General features: G+C 37.2%; 4 protein-coding genes across 4 annotated transcripts; 3 read left to right on the top strand and 1 right to left on the bottom strand.

Moving 5' to 3' along the window:
* Positions 1-4,296: 4,296 nt before the first annotated feature.
* Positions 4,297-5,226, top strand: EAF01_007726 (uncharacterized protein; the record flags this gene model as incomplete). Its single annotated transcript, XM_038915982.1, has 1 exon — positions 4,297-5,226. One exon carries the CDS (start codon positions 4,297-4,299, stop codon positions 5,224-5,226), a length of 930 nt encoding a protein of 309 aa, XP_038768453.1.
* A 2,107-nt stretch (positions 5,227-7,333) lies between these two features.
* On the top strand, positions 7,334-8,966 carry EAF01_007725 (uncharacterized protein; the record flags this gene model as incomplete). The annotated part of the gene is made up of 2 exons (XM_038915981.1): positions 7,334-7,681; positions 8,205-8,966. 2 exons carry the CDS (start codon positions 7,334-7,336, stop codon positions 8,964-8,966), a joined length of 1,110 nt encoding a protein of 369 aa, XP_038768452.1.
* Positions 8,967-10,706: 1,740 nt separating this feature from the next.
* EAF01_007724 (uncharacterized protein) lies at positions 10,707-11,966 on the top strand (the record flags this gene model as incomplete). The annotated part of the gene is made up of 2 exons (XM_038915980.1): positions 10,707-10,957; positions 11,171-11,966. The coding sequence occupies 2 exons, from the start codon at positions 10,707-10,709 to the stop codon at positions 11,964-11,966; spliced, it is 1,047 nt and encodes a 348-aa protein (XP_038768451.1).
* A 457-nt stretch (positions 11,967-12,423) lies between these two features.
* On the bottom strand, positions 12,424-13,547 carry EAF01_007723 (uncharacterized protein; the record flags this gene model as incomplete). Its single annotated transcript, XM_038915979.1, has 3 exons — positions 12,424-12,470; positions 12,548-13,199; positions 13,248-13,547. 3 exons carry the CDS (start codon positions 13,545-13,547, stop codon positions 12,424-12,426), a joined length of 999 nt encoding a protein of 332 aa, XP_038768450.1.
* Between the last annotated feature and the right edge of the window lie 744 nt (positions 13,548-14,291).

Raw genomic sequence — 14,291 nt, 5'->3', positions numbered from 1 at the left:
GTTATTGGTGGACCTTTATGGCTGACACAGCAAAGAAGCAAAAAACAGTATTTGCAGGAGAGGCTACGCATGTTTAAGCGCCGTCCCGCCAATTAACCGATTTCCCTACTACGTGCACATCCCTGCTATATACACGATCTCGATCACCCATTTTGAATAACTTTAAAAATTAATAACAATTCCAATTTATAAGATAAAGAACTAGCAATTTAATTGATAAATAACAAAATATAATAAAATCTTTAGATTTTGAATTTCAATGAAACTTGTAATGCTCATCCTTTATTAAATTATAATATAACCTTTTTCTTTTTTTTCTTTAAATTATTAACCTTTACAGTATTAAAGAGCTTTATAATCTTTATTAATATTAAATCTATAATAGAAAAAGTTTTAGGAAACTTTTTATCTCTTTTGATTAAAGATTTTATTGATTTTAGAGTCTTTTTAACCTTCTTTTTCATATTATATTGTTACGACGGCATCCAACATACCGCATCACATGATCAGAAAGTCACGGGATTAGGGACTCCCACTGGATCCCACTGCTCCTACCTGGTGGGACACAATGGGATCAATAGGACAACAGAGAATGAAGGTCTATATAAGAGAATAGGTTTCATTACAATATAAAGCTTTATACTCAAGAATAATCATTAATTTTATTACTATAATTATAAGAATTATAACTAATTATAACCTTATTGAATTTCTATTTGAAATTTAATCTAAATCATCTCAAGAGAACTCTAGACACTTCCACGTGACCCTAGAGGCAGCTCCTGTAACATATATATAATCTGATAATCAATTTTTCTTTACAATACCCTCTTTTTTTGTTTCAATCTCCTTCTATTCCTTTTCAACTTTCTTTTTAGATTTTATTTAAAACTTAGCTTCCTTCTTTTACTCCTCTTTAAATACTTTATTTTCTTAATATACTTTAGTTTTAATAATAATAGAAAATAATTATAAAAATATATTATTTCTCTTTTTTTTAATAAAATTTAAATACTTTTAATAAGCTTTTTTTCCGTTTTTTAAGCTTTAAACTTTTTTTTAAATCTTTAGATCTATATTTTTATATAGAAACTTCAGTTTTTAATATAATTACAGCCTTAAAAAGCTTTAAAGTAATTTTATAAATAAAAATATAATGAAATTCTAATTTCATTCTATATATTGTTTTTAATGTATATAGTGTAGTAAAAGTATCCCTACAAGTTTTAAATAATATAGGTAATATAAAAGAAACTTTTGGAATAATATAGTTGATTATAAGACTCTTATTTATAAAATATATACTCGTTTTTCAAAGAATTATAAAATATTATACCTTGTATAAATAAGCTTCTAAACCTTTTTAAATATACCCTAAAATATATAATTTATTATACAATAATTCTCTTATTATTATATATCAAATTATTTAATAATATACTGTAATTTATTGAAAAGATATTAAAGGTTTTAATATCAAAAGGTTATAATTAATATATAAAATAAAAAGAAAGAATTAAAACAATAATCTTTAATTTATTATATTTTGAAAGGAATTTTATATTAATATAATTAAAATAATTAATAATAATAAATAAACAATATCTTCCATTTGCTTTTTAATATGTAATAAGATCGAATATGTTTATAAGTTAATATAAATTAAAAGTATTCAATAATTATTTATTACTTAAGGCTTCAAAATAGACTTTATCCTTTTCCCCTGTTACGGGAGCTGCCTCTAGGGTCACGTGGAAGTGTCTAGAGATCTCTCGAGGTGGTTTAGACTAGACTTCAAGTAGGAATTCAATAAGGTTGTAACTGGTTGCAATTCTCGTAACTATAGTAATGAAACTAATGATTGTTCTTGAGCACGAAGCTCTACATTGTAATGAAATCCCATTCCCTTATACAGATCTTCGTACTCTGATGTTGGTTGGAGTTTCTTGGAGTCCTGGCTCCTGGGGACTCCACCACGTGACACTTGTCACATGGCATTCTGTTACCCATCGTAACATCCCCTACATCCTAAACCCATATATCTTATAGATCCCCTAAATCTTCTTTATAAATAAGAACAGAAGGGAGAGCTATTCTATTAGTATATATAGTTGTCAATAGGGTGATAAACTCTTTTGATTTATCTTGCCTAGCTTTTATCATTTTGCCTCTATTATAGGCATTAGCACTTATTATCCTCTTCATAATCCTACTCATACTAATTATAAAGCTTTTCTCATACTAATTATATATATCTCTCGACCATATATCGTATTTTATAATCACTTTTATTAACTAAATTAAAAAAAGAGGGATATTAGCAAAAGCGTTTTAAATAATAAAAATCAATAACAATAAAAAATAATTTAAACTAAATTATAAAAATAATCAAATATAATAATATTATTGACTTTTATATATAAATTATCAATATAATGAAGATATCGACTTTTAAGATATATTGAATACCTTTTAATAAAATTACTAGTTTAATTCTTTTCTATCTTTTTATTTAAAATCTTTTCTATAAGGGTTTTAATTATATAGCTTATAAGAAGAATAGATTTTTATATTAGCTTATTAATTTAATTAATTAAAACCTTTTTCTAATTATTAGAAAGTATTTGTTTTATATTAAAAAGGAATTGTTTTTTTTGAGGTAATTTTATTTTTATATTATTAAGAAAATATGGATTAATCAATTTTAAAGAAATTAGCTATTTGAATGTATTTAGAAGTTTAAATCCCTTTTAAATAATCTAATATAAACTTTATATAAGCCTTTAAAGGTATATTATTAATGTTTGAAGCTATAATATTGATATTTTCAAAGTTGTATATATAATAGGAATGTGTATATATGTTACGGGAGCTGCCTCTAGAATTATGCGGAAATATCTAGAGTTCTCTTGAGATGGTTTAGATTAGACTTCAAATAGGAATTCAATAAGATTATAATTGATTGTAATTCTTGTAATTATAGTAATAAAACTAATAATTGTTCTTAAGTATGAAGCTTTACATTATAATAAAACCCCTTTCCTTATAGACCTTTATACTTTAATCAAATCAATAAGTCTACTTGACTATTCAAATCGACAAATCAAATCGACTTTTCTTTACATAACATTTGTCCTTGTGATCTAATAAGGCTACTATTCATTTAATCTATACTTACTAATTAACCTATAGCCACTATATATCCTGTACCTATTATAGAATAAATGCTAATAAAAGATAAATATTTATCTTTTAATCACTACTTATTTATTCAATTATCATTATCTTTAATTACCCTTTAATTCAATTATCCCTATAATACTGTTTTCGTAGGTTCCAATATCAAGGCCTTAGGTTTATCTTATAATCCATATTGCGGTGCGGGTACCTCCGTAACAATATAGTAGGGAAATCGGTTATGTAGTGTTTCCCAACTTGAATGACATCTCAACCTCGAATATCGATCAATTATCATGAATGATCTGCAACTGATTGGAGCCTACATTGTGGGCTCTAGACGCCACAGAAGTGACGTAGGTAACACTGCTCATGTTAAATATCCGAAACAAGATACTTCAGACGCGTCACGGAGGACATCATATTGGTGAAGTCCAAAGGCCCAAACGGAATCTTAAGTACAATCATTGGATGAATAGGCTATTTGCAGCACCTTTTATTGGAGGCCTAAATCTCGCATTCACTGAATTCTATACTTGGTCACCAACCACGCGTCTTGTCTTGTTTTGATATGAGCATTTAGAAGTTTCGAAAAGTTTCAAATTTCCGCGTGTGTTACACCGACTGCGCCATACCTTGATTATTTAATCATATTGGCTAAGGCCGTTTTCTGGTAGCCTTCCATGCAAATGCGGGACATTGCAATCTACAAGGTCCCGATAACCTATCGATCTGTGCTTCTCTGAATCCATTCGCGGCTTCAAATGCAAAATGCCGAATATTACATCAGCCCAGTTGTATTAGCCTGCTCCATGCAGCTCGAGAACGACCAGAACTCAATACTGTATTAATCCTCAATCCATGCCCATGAGTCATTTGTCCCAATGAAATATTGTGGCGTTGAAAACGTGTTTTAATGTGCGGGTAGACACATCATGTTGCTTTATGCTTTAAAACGTGATGAATCTAAAGGCCCAACTGGAAGTGCACTAAATAATCATAGTTCGTGCTCGTGTTTACTTACTTAATATCGAAGATGCTCGAAAATCACATTATAAAGGAATTTGAAAGATGTTTGAAAATAATCCAGGCCCGCAGACTTCTCCCATAACCTTCAAAATGGATTACAGTATTCCTCCGATGACACCATTTGACACACCACCCAGTATCACATATGTACCTCCGATGGCAATCAAGAAAACCACACAGGACGAAAGATCTCCCATTCAGATTCATGATGCGGCAACATTCGAAGGACAACAAATTGGCGCTATCCTTCCAATCAGGAGAGCATTAAGACCCACGGCTTTCTGTTCACCGCTCGCAAAAGTCGGTGATTATGTCGAAATTCTGGCTAACTACAACGTCAGTCAAGTTGAAGTCAAGAATCTTCGTACTGGTATGTCAGGAACCATCGATTGGGAGGATCTGCTTCCGGTTCCGTACGACGGAAAATGCGGTTGCGTGGGTGGAGGATGTCGATGTATCTACGAAACTTGGCAAGTATATTCTGCACGCCGTCCACCGAGACTGACGCCCGTTTATGGTGGTCAGGATATGAGCGGGTCATATGGTATGGATTTTAAACTTCCCACAGAGGAGGAGTGGATAAAGGTTGATGACGTCAATACCAAAACTTACACATCGACAGCTTCGCCTCTTCAGACGTCTAATTATCAAAATTTCCCATTATATACGACCAATTTTACAACAAAGACACTTCCAGATGTGAACGACCCCTTGACAGCCGCCGGACAAACACCCGGAGCCATTCTAGCTGTGAAGCAACAAGCGCACTATCCTCACGACTTTGGCCCAATTCTAGAAACTGAAATCGGAGATCGATGCAAGTTTCTCGAAGCCTGCGAGCGAGGTTGGGGCAGAGTGAACGTTAAAAATCTCCGCACTGGGAAGGAGGGATATCTGCGATGGCAAGCTTTCAAGCCGGTTAATCCGAGAAATACATGTTCTTGTCTTAACGCCTGGTGTTACTGCGAGTATGAGGATTTTGAGAAGAGCAAAGCGTATTGCGAAGCTCATAGATTATGAAATGAATTGGGTTGTGGTTGTGTTGGATGACGTAATGATGTTATGACTGGTAGAGGTTGTTGGATAGGATGATGGATTCCCACTTCACTTAGATACTTTAGGCAATTGGGGAATAAGCGTGCATTCTTTTGGAAAGATCACTCGTTTTAATAACTGGTGGATCTGAGATGCTACTCTGTGTTGAGCTTACGATTGCTCGAGATATTTGTTAGTCTAGGTAGCTCAACAAAGCCACTACTAGTAATATTTCAGTATGCGATGACCAAAATAGATGGTACAACGATTTTAATCATAGTTGTGTAGGTTTAGCGATTTATTTCAACATATGATATGTTCTGTTCCAGATGTAATTGGATAAACTTCCACCCAAGACCCCCCAAATTGGGGCATTTCCAGTATGCAAATTCCCGCCTGCAAGCACTCATAATTCTACGCGAAGCCACTGCCTTGGCTAACCCACTGACTTGGCGGCCCAAAGTTTGTGCGGGGTCCTAATCTCGTTTCCCTTCCTACTGCCACTTTTATTTTGATTTGACCTTTCACACTAAAAAGAGCCATCGGTATCCAACTTCAGGTACGAATACACTTAAGGAAATTCTAAGTGGTATTGTTTCGAAACCAGTTTTCTTGTTCACAGCTACGAGAGATTGTTCGAGTGACGGTTATGTGAGTGTTCGACTAGGTGAGATTCTTTAACTTTCCGAAACGACTATCTAGCCTAAACTTGGAGCAATTATCAGACTGGGAAATGAGATAGTAGGGTAGATAGAGCCCAATGAGATAATTCGACAGCTAGAAACGAATCAGTGCTTAGATAATAGAAGATAATTTCTTCATCAATTTGAGCTAGACCAAGTAAAATTAGCTTAGAGAACGGACACAGAAGATGGAATCTAGCACAGAGGATCGCCTTTCCACCCCCAATTTTATAAGGTGGACATGACGGTATTAATGCCTAAAATTCGATGTAAGCGCAAGCGAGGTGTATGATAGAGAGCAAAAATAAATTAAAAAATAGTCCCATTGCCGGGTCACAACACGATGTAGCTATATCGTACTTTAGACACGGATGTGTAGTATTTATATTAAGTCGGGTACCCTACTTTCGGGCCACCCCCCTTTTGGGCCACTTTTTACACCAAAAATGGAATTTTTAACTTTCTTATTTATGAATAGAATTTATTGAAAATTTATATATATATAATTCAGATCGTTTTGAATCTAATCTGAAATTTTGAAATTTTTAGGATTTTTCTGTATTGAAATCTAGAGCTTCAAAATATCGATTTTTAAATTTGTATGAGAATTACATACAAATTTAAAACTTTTATAAAATCTTTAATAACTTTTTAATAAAAATTGCTAAAAATAAACTAAAAAGTTTTATTATAAGTTTATAGTATATTTACTTTAAAAGATTAAAAAAAAAAAAAAAAACTTCTTGTAAATAAATATTTAAAAGAATACCCTCAAAATTATAGAAATTATTTATACTACTCTAAACTCACTGTATACTATATCTCTATATCTGTTAATTTTTTTTAATTTTTTTTTTAATTTCTATATAAATTTAAATTCAAAACTTTCAAAAAGATATACAGTTTTCTTTTAATAATTGTTATTAAAAAGTTATTAAAGATTTTATAAAAGTTTTAAATTTATATATAATTCCTATACAAATTAAAAAATCGATATTTTAAAGCTCTAGATCTCAATATAGAAAAATCCTAAAAACCTAAAAATTTCAGAATAAGCCTAAAATGGCTTAAATTATATATGTTCAAATTTTTATTAAATTAGATTATATATTGATAGAGATATTGATAGACTAAAAAAGCGATTTTTGGTGTAAAAGGGTGGCCCAAAACAGGGGTGGCCTGAAAGTAGGGTGGTCGATTTAGTAGTCGAGGTTTAGAAACAGTCTTTTGCCAACAATTTTCGTCATTCATTTTCAGGACTTTAAATTTCTGTGTATCTTCGAATTAGATGATCACAATTGCCATCCTTTCTTTGATTGCCCACCTACAAACTTATTGAATTGTGATACCTAGGTAGGTAGTATCTGATTTTGAAATTGGTGTGTGACGCCACACTTTACTTTCCACAAATGTGGCTGGAATTTGAATCCACACTATGTCTCGAAGAATTCTACGATGGCGATATTCCAGCATATGCAATTCTTTCACACCGATGGGGCAAGAAAGAGGTAACATTTCATGATATGCAAGTTGGTGATTGTACGAATGAAGAAGCACTCGCAAAAATTCAAGGATGTTGTAGGCAGGCCGGACTAGACGGTTGGATGTATGCTTGGATTGATACTTGTTGTATTGATAAAGCGAGCAGTGCAGAGCTCTCAGAAGCTATCAACTCCATGTTTCAATGGTATCAGAAAGCAGAAATTTGCTATGCTTATTTGAGCGATATTGAAAAGCATCCTCATCCTTCAAAACCGGTAAAACTAAAATCCAGTGATTGATTCACAAGGGGTTGGACACTGCAAGAACTACTTGCTCCACAAAATTGGCCTTCTTCGACCGAAACTGGTATCTAATTGGTAGTAAGGAAGATCTTTAAGATGACCTTCGAGCAATTACTGGGATTTTGGACATGAATATCTGGAGAAGCGCTTCTATTGCCCAAAAGATGTCTTAGGCTTCTCGAAGATCGACAACCAGGGTTGAAGATCAGGCTTATAATCTCCTGGGTCTATTCGACGTTAACATGGCCCCATTATATGGAGAAGGCAAGAAAGCCTTTATGAGACTTCAACTTGAGATATTGGCTATATCTGATGATGAATTAATATTTGCATGGAGAGATCCGAGTGAGATAGGAGGGGGGGCTACTAGCTCATTCTCCAGAAGCTTTTCGCGACTCCGCCGAGATCGTCACTAAAGTATTTGACACCATACAAAAACGGAATTCAAACTCAACGAGAACACCGTACATTATGACGAACAAGGGCTTACATTTAGGAGTCACCACTTGCAACACCTTTCACAGATTGTTCTTGTGGTTATGTTAGGCATCTCGCACACGAATCTTCCGCCTACCTATCAGACACCAAGCTTGCCCCTCTACAATGTTGCTATGAGGGGAATACCAATTCAGATAACCCATACGTATTGGCAGTATACCTCATTCACAATAGTGGTAACGAATTCTCGAGAATCGATCCCGAGTCCATCGAGATAATTGACATTCGTCGACTCGATAGAAGTCCACTCTCGCACGTGAAAACTGAAACAAGTCCGTGCCTGGACAAATTTGAATATATGGAAAATATGTTCGTCAGGCAGAATCAACCTATCAATAGGGTCCTTGAACCTTATGATTTTTGTACAGAGACCAAGGCATTGGCAGAGTTAGGTTTTACTACGATGACCGAATGGCTATCTACTACTCGACAGACGAAAACAACAAAATCTGAGCATGAAATACGAATGCAAACCAGTCAATTACAGCCAAATGGTATGACGGCCATAATAACCTTCACTCAGGGTACTAGTATGGAAAGAGGCTACTTGGGAATCCACGCGTTTGTATTCAATATTACGATTACTTCACGCGGATCTCTCGTTAGTTTGATGGAAGTACCAGTGCATCAAAAGCAGAGATTACTTGAGTATGAACAAGAGAGTTTCAGTGATAGGAGAGCACCACATGCAAAATCTCTACTCAGACGACTTTATGCTGGGAATTTGGTTGCCCCAATACTTACCAAGGTCGAAGACTGAGGTATCGAGTTCACTTTGAATTTAAGAAAAAGGCTTTGTAGACTCGTGGTAGTGATAGAGATAGATACAGCTTCAAAGATGTTTTCAGTGGGTTCTGGGCAGCATCTTAATACAAAAAGTAACTAAAAAGTCATCATGCCAAATCTTGGAATAAATTCAAATCACATTCGATACTTGCCGGCTGTTGCACAAGACCTGCTGCTTCGTAAATATATATAGCCGACAGATAATTTGCCCATGAATATGTCTTGAGTTAAAATGAGAATCCAAGAACCGAGGCCGTGCTACTATTCACTTCTGTCTATAAGATCGGGAAGCTCAACTGATCTCCAGAATATGGATGCATTACCAGTTCTCTATCACTTGGCAACCCTACTTCACAAGTGATTCCAACCCCATTTCGAAGGACAAGAGTCTAGATATGCAAATCTTTATCAAACGGGCGATTTCAAGGCGCCAGAATTTTCGAATCTGAGTTTGCGAGTATCAGGTTTGCTCTCGGCTGGAGATGATACAATTCGATTTAATATATTCCAACGGCAAGAACTTTGCTTGTAATCACTTTATTGGAATTTGGCGGTTTTAGTATATTGCTTCGGTGGGGCAGCATTCTCAAGCTTACCCTGACGCAATATTCATTTCTCCCACCGAACTCGCGCTGGAAACACTCTCGCCTACATCGCATACAAAAAGAACTGCACGCAGTAATGCAAGGTAGATCATAGTAATTGGGGGACCAACAAAACCATCTGTGCCCTGCGTATGCCCTGCGTGTGCCCTGCATTTACCCCGCCATGCACCACTATTTACATTGTCCTTGACAGGCTCAGAATTTGATGAATTGTTGTAGAGCCGACCCAATGATGAAGGGGAGAGCATTCCACCGAAATGAATGCCCCGATTAGTAAGGTGGCAGTGAGATTTGTTTTTAAATGAGACCTGAACTGGATGCTCAAACATTTTGAAATTTCAGTGGTTGCGTAAACCCCTTGTAAGGCAGATTGATCAGCCTGTCGCCTGACAGTACAGATGCAACGTAGTGTAAGAAATTGCCCATACGAATTGTCTCCAATTGAGAGTTGATGCCAAGATAGAAGCCTATAGCACGACTGAAACCCTACCAGCCGGCAATGATAGAAGAATTTATACCTCCGTAGAGAGGGATTGACAGGACAGCACTCAACAACTGCAGAGTTGCAAGCTTGATAAACAGTTTCTTGTATCGATAGATACAGAGCAAGCTTCAATTGCCATCAAGTGCTTTTGTCTGGTATTGATAAGAATCTAATACCTGAATTATACATGGCTCTCGATGAGAGAGCCTATGCTCACGAGTAAAGGATAATATGAAGAGGCTAGAAGGCACTCTTGATGTCCTGTTGATATTGGAATTATTCGGTTGGTTTGCAGGCTAATTTTTGATTGGATAAAAGTTTCACTTAAAACTGAATCCTGTCATTCAAATGGGATGATCTAGTCCTAAACTTGTCATCTTTGAGAATATATTTCTACCAATTTCAAAGAGCTTATGGATTGTCAATTTTCTTTTCCATGACCAAAAGATTAACTATTTGGTTCATACTTATAAATACCTTACTTGGACCACCATTCGGAATAACAGTTTCCCCGAACTCCACCATGGATTACTTTCACCGCTTTACCTCTGGTTCAAAAGATCAAGCTCAAGCTTCGAACTCTCAATCCCTCTCCAATTGTACCAATTCTGCACCTTAGCAAAAAATGGAGAACCATCGACAGCAAGAAGAGTCTGTCGCTTCTGCAGTATCTTCTCCATCTGAACCCAAGAAGCCAAGAAAGAAGAAGGTTCTGTTGATGGGTAAATCGGGTTCAGGAAAGAGTTCTATGAGAAGCATTATATTTTCGAACTATGTCGCAAAGGATACAAGACGATTGGGAGCAACAATTGATGTCGATCTAAGCCATGTCAAATTTCTAGGAAATTTGACACTCAATCTATGGGACTGTGGAGGGTGAGTTCTTGTTATATGATAATTTCCAGCTTTCTATAAACATGGGGTGCGGGGTACTAGTCGCAAGTTACATTCGAGTTTTGGCAGACTTTATCAGATGTCAAATTGGTCCCCATACTGTTCGCAGATCAATAATGAACTTTCCATATCATTATAGTCTCTATTGCTGCATTTTTAATATTACACTTTTGAACGTGGCTAACAAACATCTAGTCAGGATGCCTTCATGGAAAACTACCTCTCTCAACAACGTCAACATGTATTCTCTAGTGTCGGCGTCCTCATCTACGTTTTCGATATCGAATCTCGGGATTTCGATCGTGATCTCTTGACATATCGTTCGATCATTACCGCGCTCACTCAATTCTCACCAACCGCAAGTATCTACGTCTTGATTCATAAGATGGATCTTGTCCTTCCGAACCAGCGTGAGGATATCTTCCATGAGAGAATCTCACTCGTCCGATCTAAATCAGAATCATTCAATATCGTTCCATTTGCAACATCTATCTGGGATCAATCACTCTACAAGGCATGGGCGGAAATCATTCACGATCTAGTTCCTAATCTCGGAGAAATCGAAAGACATCTCTCTTCACTTGGTACTATCATTGAAGCTGAAGAAGTTCTCTTATTTGAGCGCTCTTCTTTCCTTGTTGTCTCGAGCTGGACTTCCCCAGAGGGAGAAGCAAATCCTACCACTGATCGATTCGAGCGTCTTTCAAATATCATCAAAAACTTCAAACAAAGCACCTCTCGTTATACTGGTACACCCAAATCCGCCGAACAGTTCAGTTTATTCGAATTGAAGATGCCAAACTTCAGTATGTTTGTCGTTAAATTTACAACCAATACATACCTTGCGGCCATCCTTCCACCGGGAGAGGAACGCTTCAATTGTGCTTTGGAGAATGCGAAGATTGCTGCGAGGGATTTCGAAGAACTTGATAGTCCAGCGAGAAAGAGTGCTGATAGAGGTGCAACAAGTACCGAGGCTGGAATTGTTTAGATGGATATGAAGATCGATCGATAGATAAATGCTACTTTCAGATATGACGATATGATATGACACAATACAATGCAAATGGGATCTGGCATGGCGTTGGATTTGGGAATACCCTTGGCTTTTCATGTATAATAAGATGGCAGGGAAGGAGCATCGGCGGGGCGAAATTAAATAGTTGCTAATAAGGTTTACTCAGGTATCCTATGCCCGTATGACTGTGACTCAAGAGATATGCCATGTTTGTGTGACGGTGCCACATCTCGGAACATAGGTACACACTTTCACAGACATATGCTCGCGTGCGGTGATATTTCGAGGCTAGTCACAAGTGTGATGATTTTAGACGAGATTATATTCGAGCTAATTTAAAAACAACAACGTCAACAAAGAGGGTGGCTTTTCACAATTTGAAGTAATATCATTATTTTGGTGTTCGATTGTGGCCTTCAAGTCCCAACACTCACGCAAAGGAGTCCAAATCCACACCGAGACCACAGAGGGTAGTATCTATAGCACATGTCAGTATCTAACCGCGCACATCTCAAACGGGAGATAGAAGGAATGAGAAAGAGATCAAAGTATACCGAGACTATACTGCTTAGCAACCGCTTTTGTCCAACCCCCCATAAAGGTAGTCACTGTATTTACACCCTCTTTATAATCCTGTTGCACAGCCCATAAGGGCAAATCACTTCCAATGTCTGTACTCCTACTGGCAAATATACCGCTCCATTGATTACCATTTGCATAGATGCCCCATCTCAATCCTGTGGCTTTCATTGCTGCGACCCATTGCTTGGCGAGCTTTTCGTTGGCCGCAGCACCGAGATTCCAGGCATTGCAGGGAGAATTGGAGACGGATGTGGGCTCGATATCGAGCCAGAGAGTGTGGATGTTCATATTGTTGTCGGAGATTACTTTGAGGTATTCGGCCATCTGGGTATCGACGCTCTTGCAGTTGGGCTCGGAACCGGTTGGTGTACCGGTGCAGGGGAAGAGGTAGGAGTCGATGCGGGTGAAACCAGCGGCTTTGGCGTTTTTGTAGGAGGCTACGAAGTTCTTGTCTACTTGGCCGCCGGTTCCGCAAGCTTGCTGGTATCCCCGTATGGCGACTACGTCTTTGGTTTTCTTGGCGCACTCGAAGAATGCTGAGGTGCCCAGTTGGGATATATCGATACCTAGAGAGCCCGCACCGGTAGATGGTGGAGTAGTACCACCGCCACTCTTGATGCAGCACTAACGATTGTTAATATATGGAACTTGGAAAATGTGATACAGGCGCACCTGAATATTAGCCGGTCCGGGACAAAGACCGCTACTGAAAGAACCACCAGAGCAGGCGACGGATGTCGCTTGACATGCACCCTTTCCGCTGGAACATGTTGCTACGCAGCATTGATTATCGACACCTCCTGGACAAGCACCAGCGATGTACTTTCCACCTGAGCAGGAGCTAGAAGTGCTCTGACAGAAGCCAGGACCGCTAGATGTTGAGCATGCAGTTGATGCTCTAGGAAAAAGAGGGTTGCTAGAAGCGACAGCAATGATACCTGTGAAGGCAATGAAGATCTTGGAGAAAGACATAGTTGACAATTTTGAACTATCGAAATGAGAAAATATCGAAGAAAGAATGAGAATAATATTGCATACTAAGTAGAAAGCTGAGAATAAGGTATATGACGATGCTACTTTCCTATATTTTTATATCTTCACTTATTCTCAACGATCAGCCTCATATTGGGCAGGATCGTCACCTTCATTTCCACATTCTTCAGCCTTGCACAGCCTTATCGTCATTGTGTGTCATGCTTCTCTCTTGAGTGACGGTGGTAAAATTCTGCCGCCTGGTTAGGATTCCAGAATCCTTCCGCTATTGTTCGTATTCAACGGCAGAACAGTTTTTAGTGTATCGTTTCAATCCTTAATCTCCCCAAAACGCGGGGCGAGAACATGGGGTATGTAATCTTGTGTTACATTCAGCCGCTGCCATCACTTGAGTGGAATTCTGGACACCCTGACTTTGTGTGAAGCTGGGGATAATGGTAATGCATCTTCCTTGAGATATACGTGTTCTATGAGAAGTTGGTTGATGAAGCTCTCATGATCATTTGTAGGAGGGAAAGGATTGAATGGGTTTTGAGGAAATGCGGGTATGCAACCTTGAGCAATGTAACGCTTATGTAATTTTAATCTTGGTTGCATGCATGCTGTACCACCTCAACAACCCCAACTAGAATCGTTGATAATGTTGTTACCGTTCTAATGTCGATCTATTTTGGTACCAGAAAATCTCGAATCTCGTTTCCACGACCACTGATGTTATGACAC

This window comes from Botrytis porri, assembly GCF_014898465.1.
Source record: "Botrytis porri strain MUCL 3234 chromosome Unknown BPOR_010, whole genome shotgun sequence".
Taxonomy (NCBI): domain Eukaryota; kingdom Fungi; phylum Ascomycota; class Leotiomycetes; order Helotiales; family Sclerotiniaceae; genus Botrytis; species Botrytis porri.
This window is presented reverse-complemented; position numbering and strand designations above follow the sequence as displayed.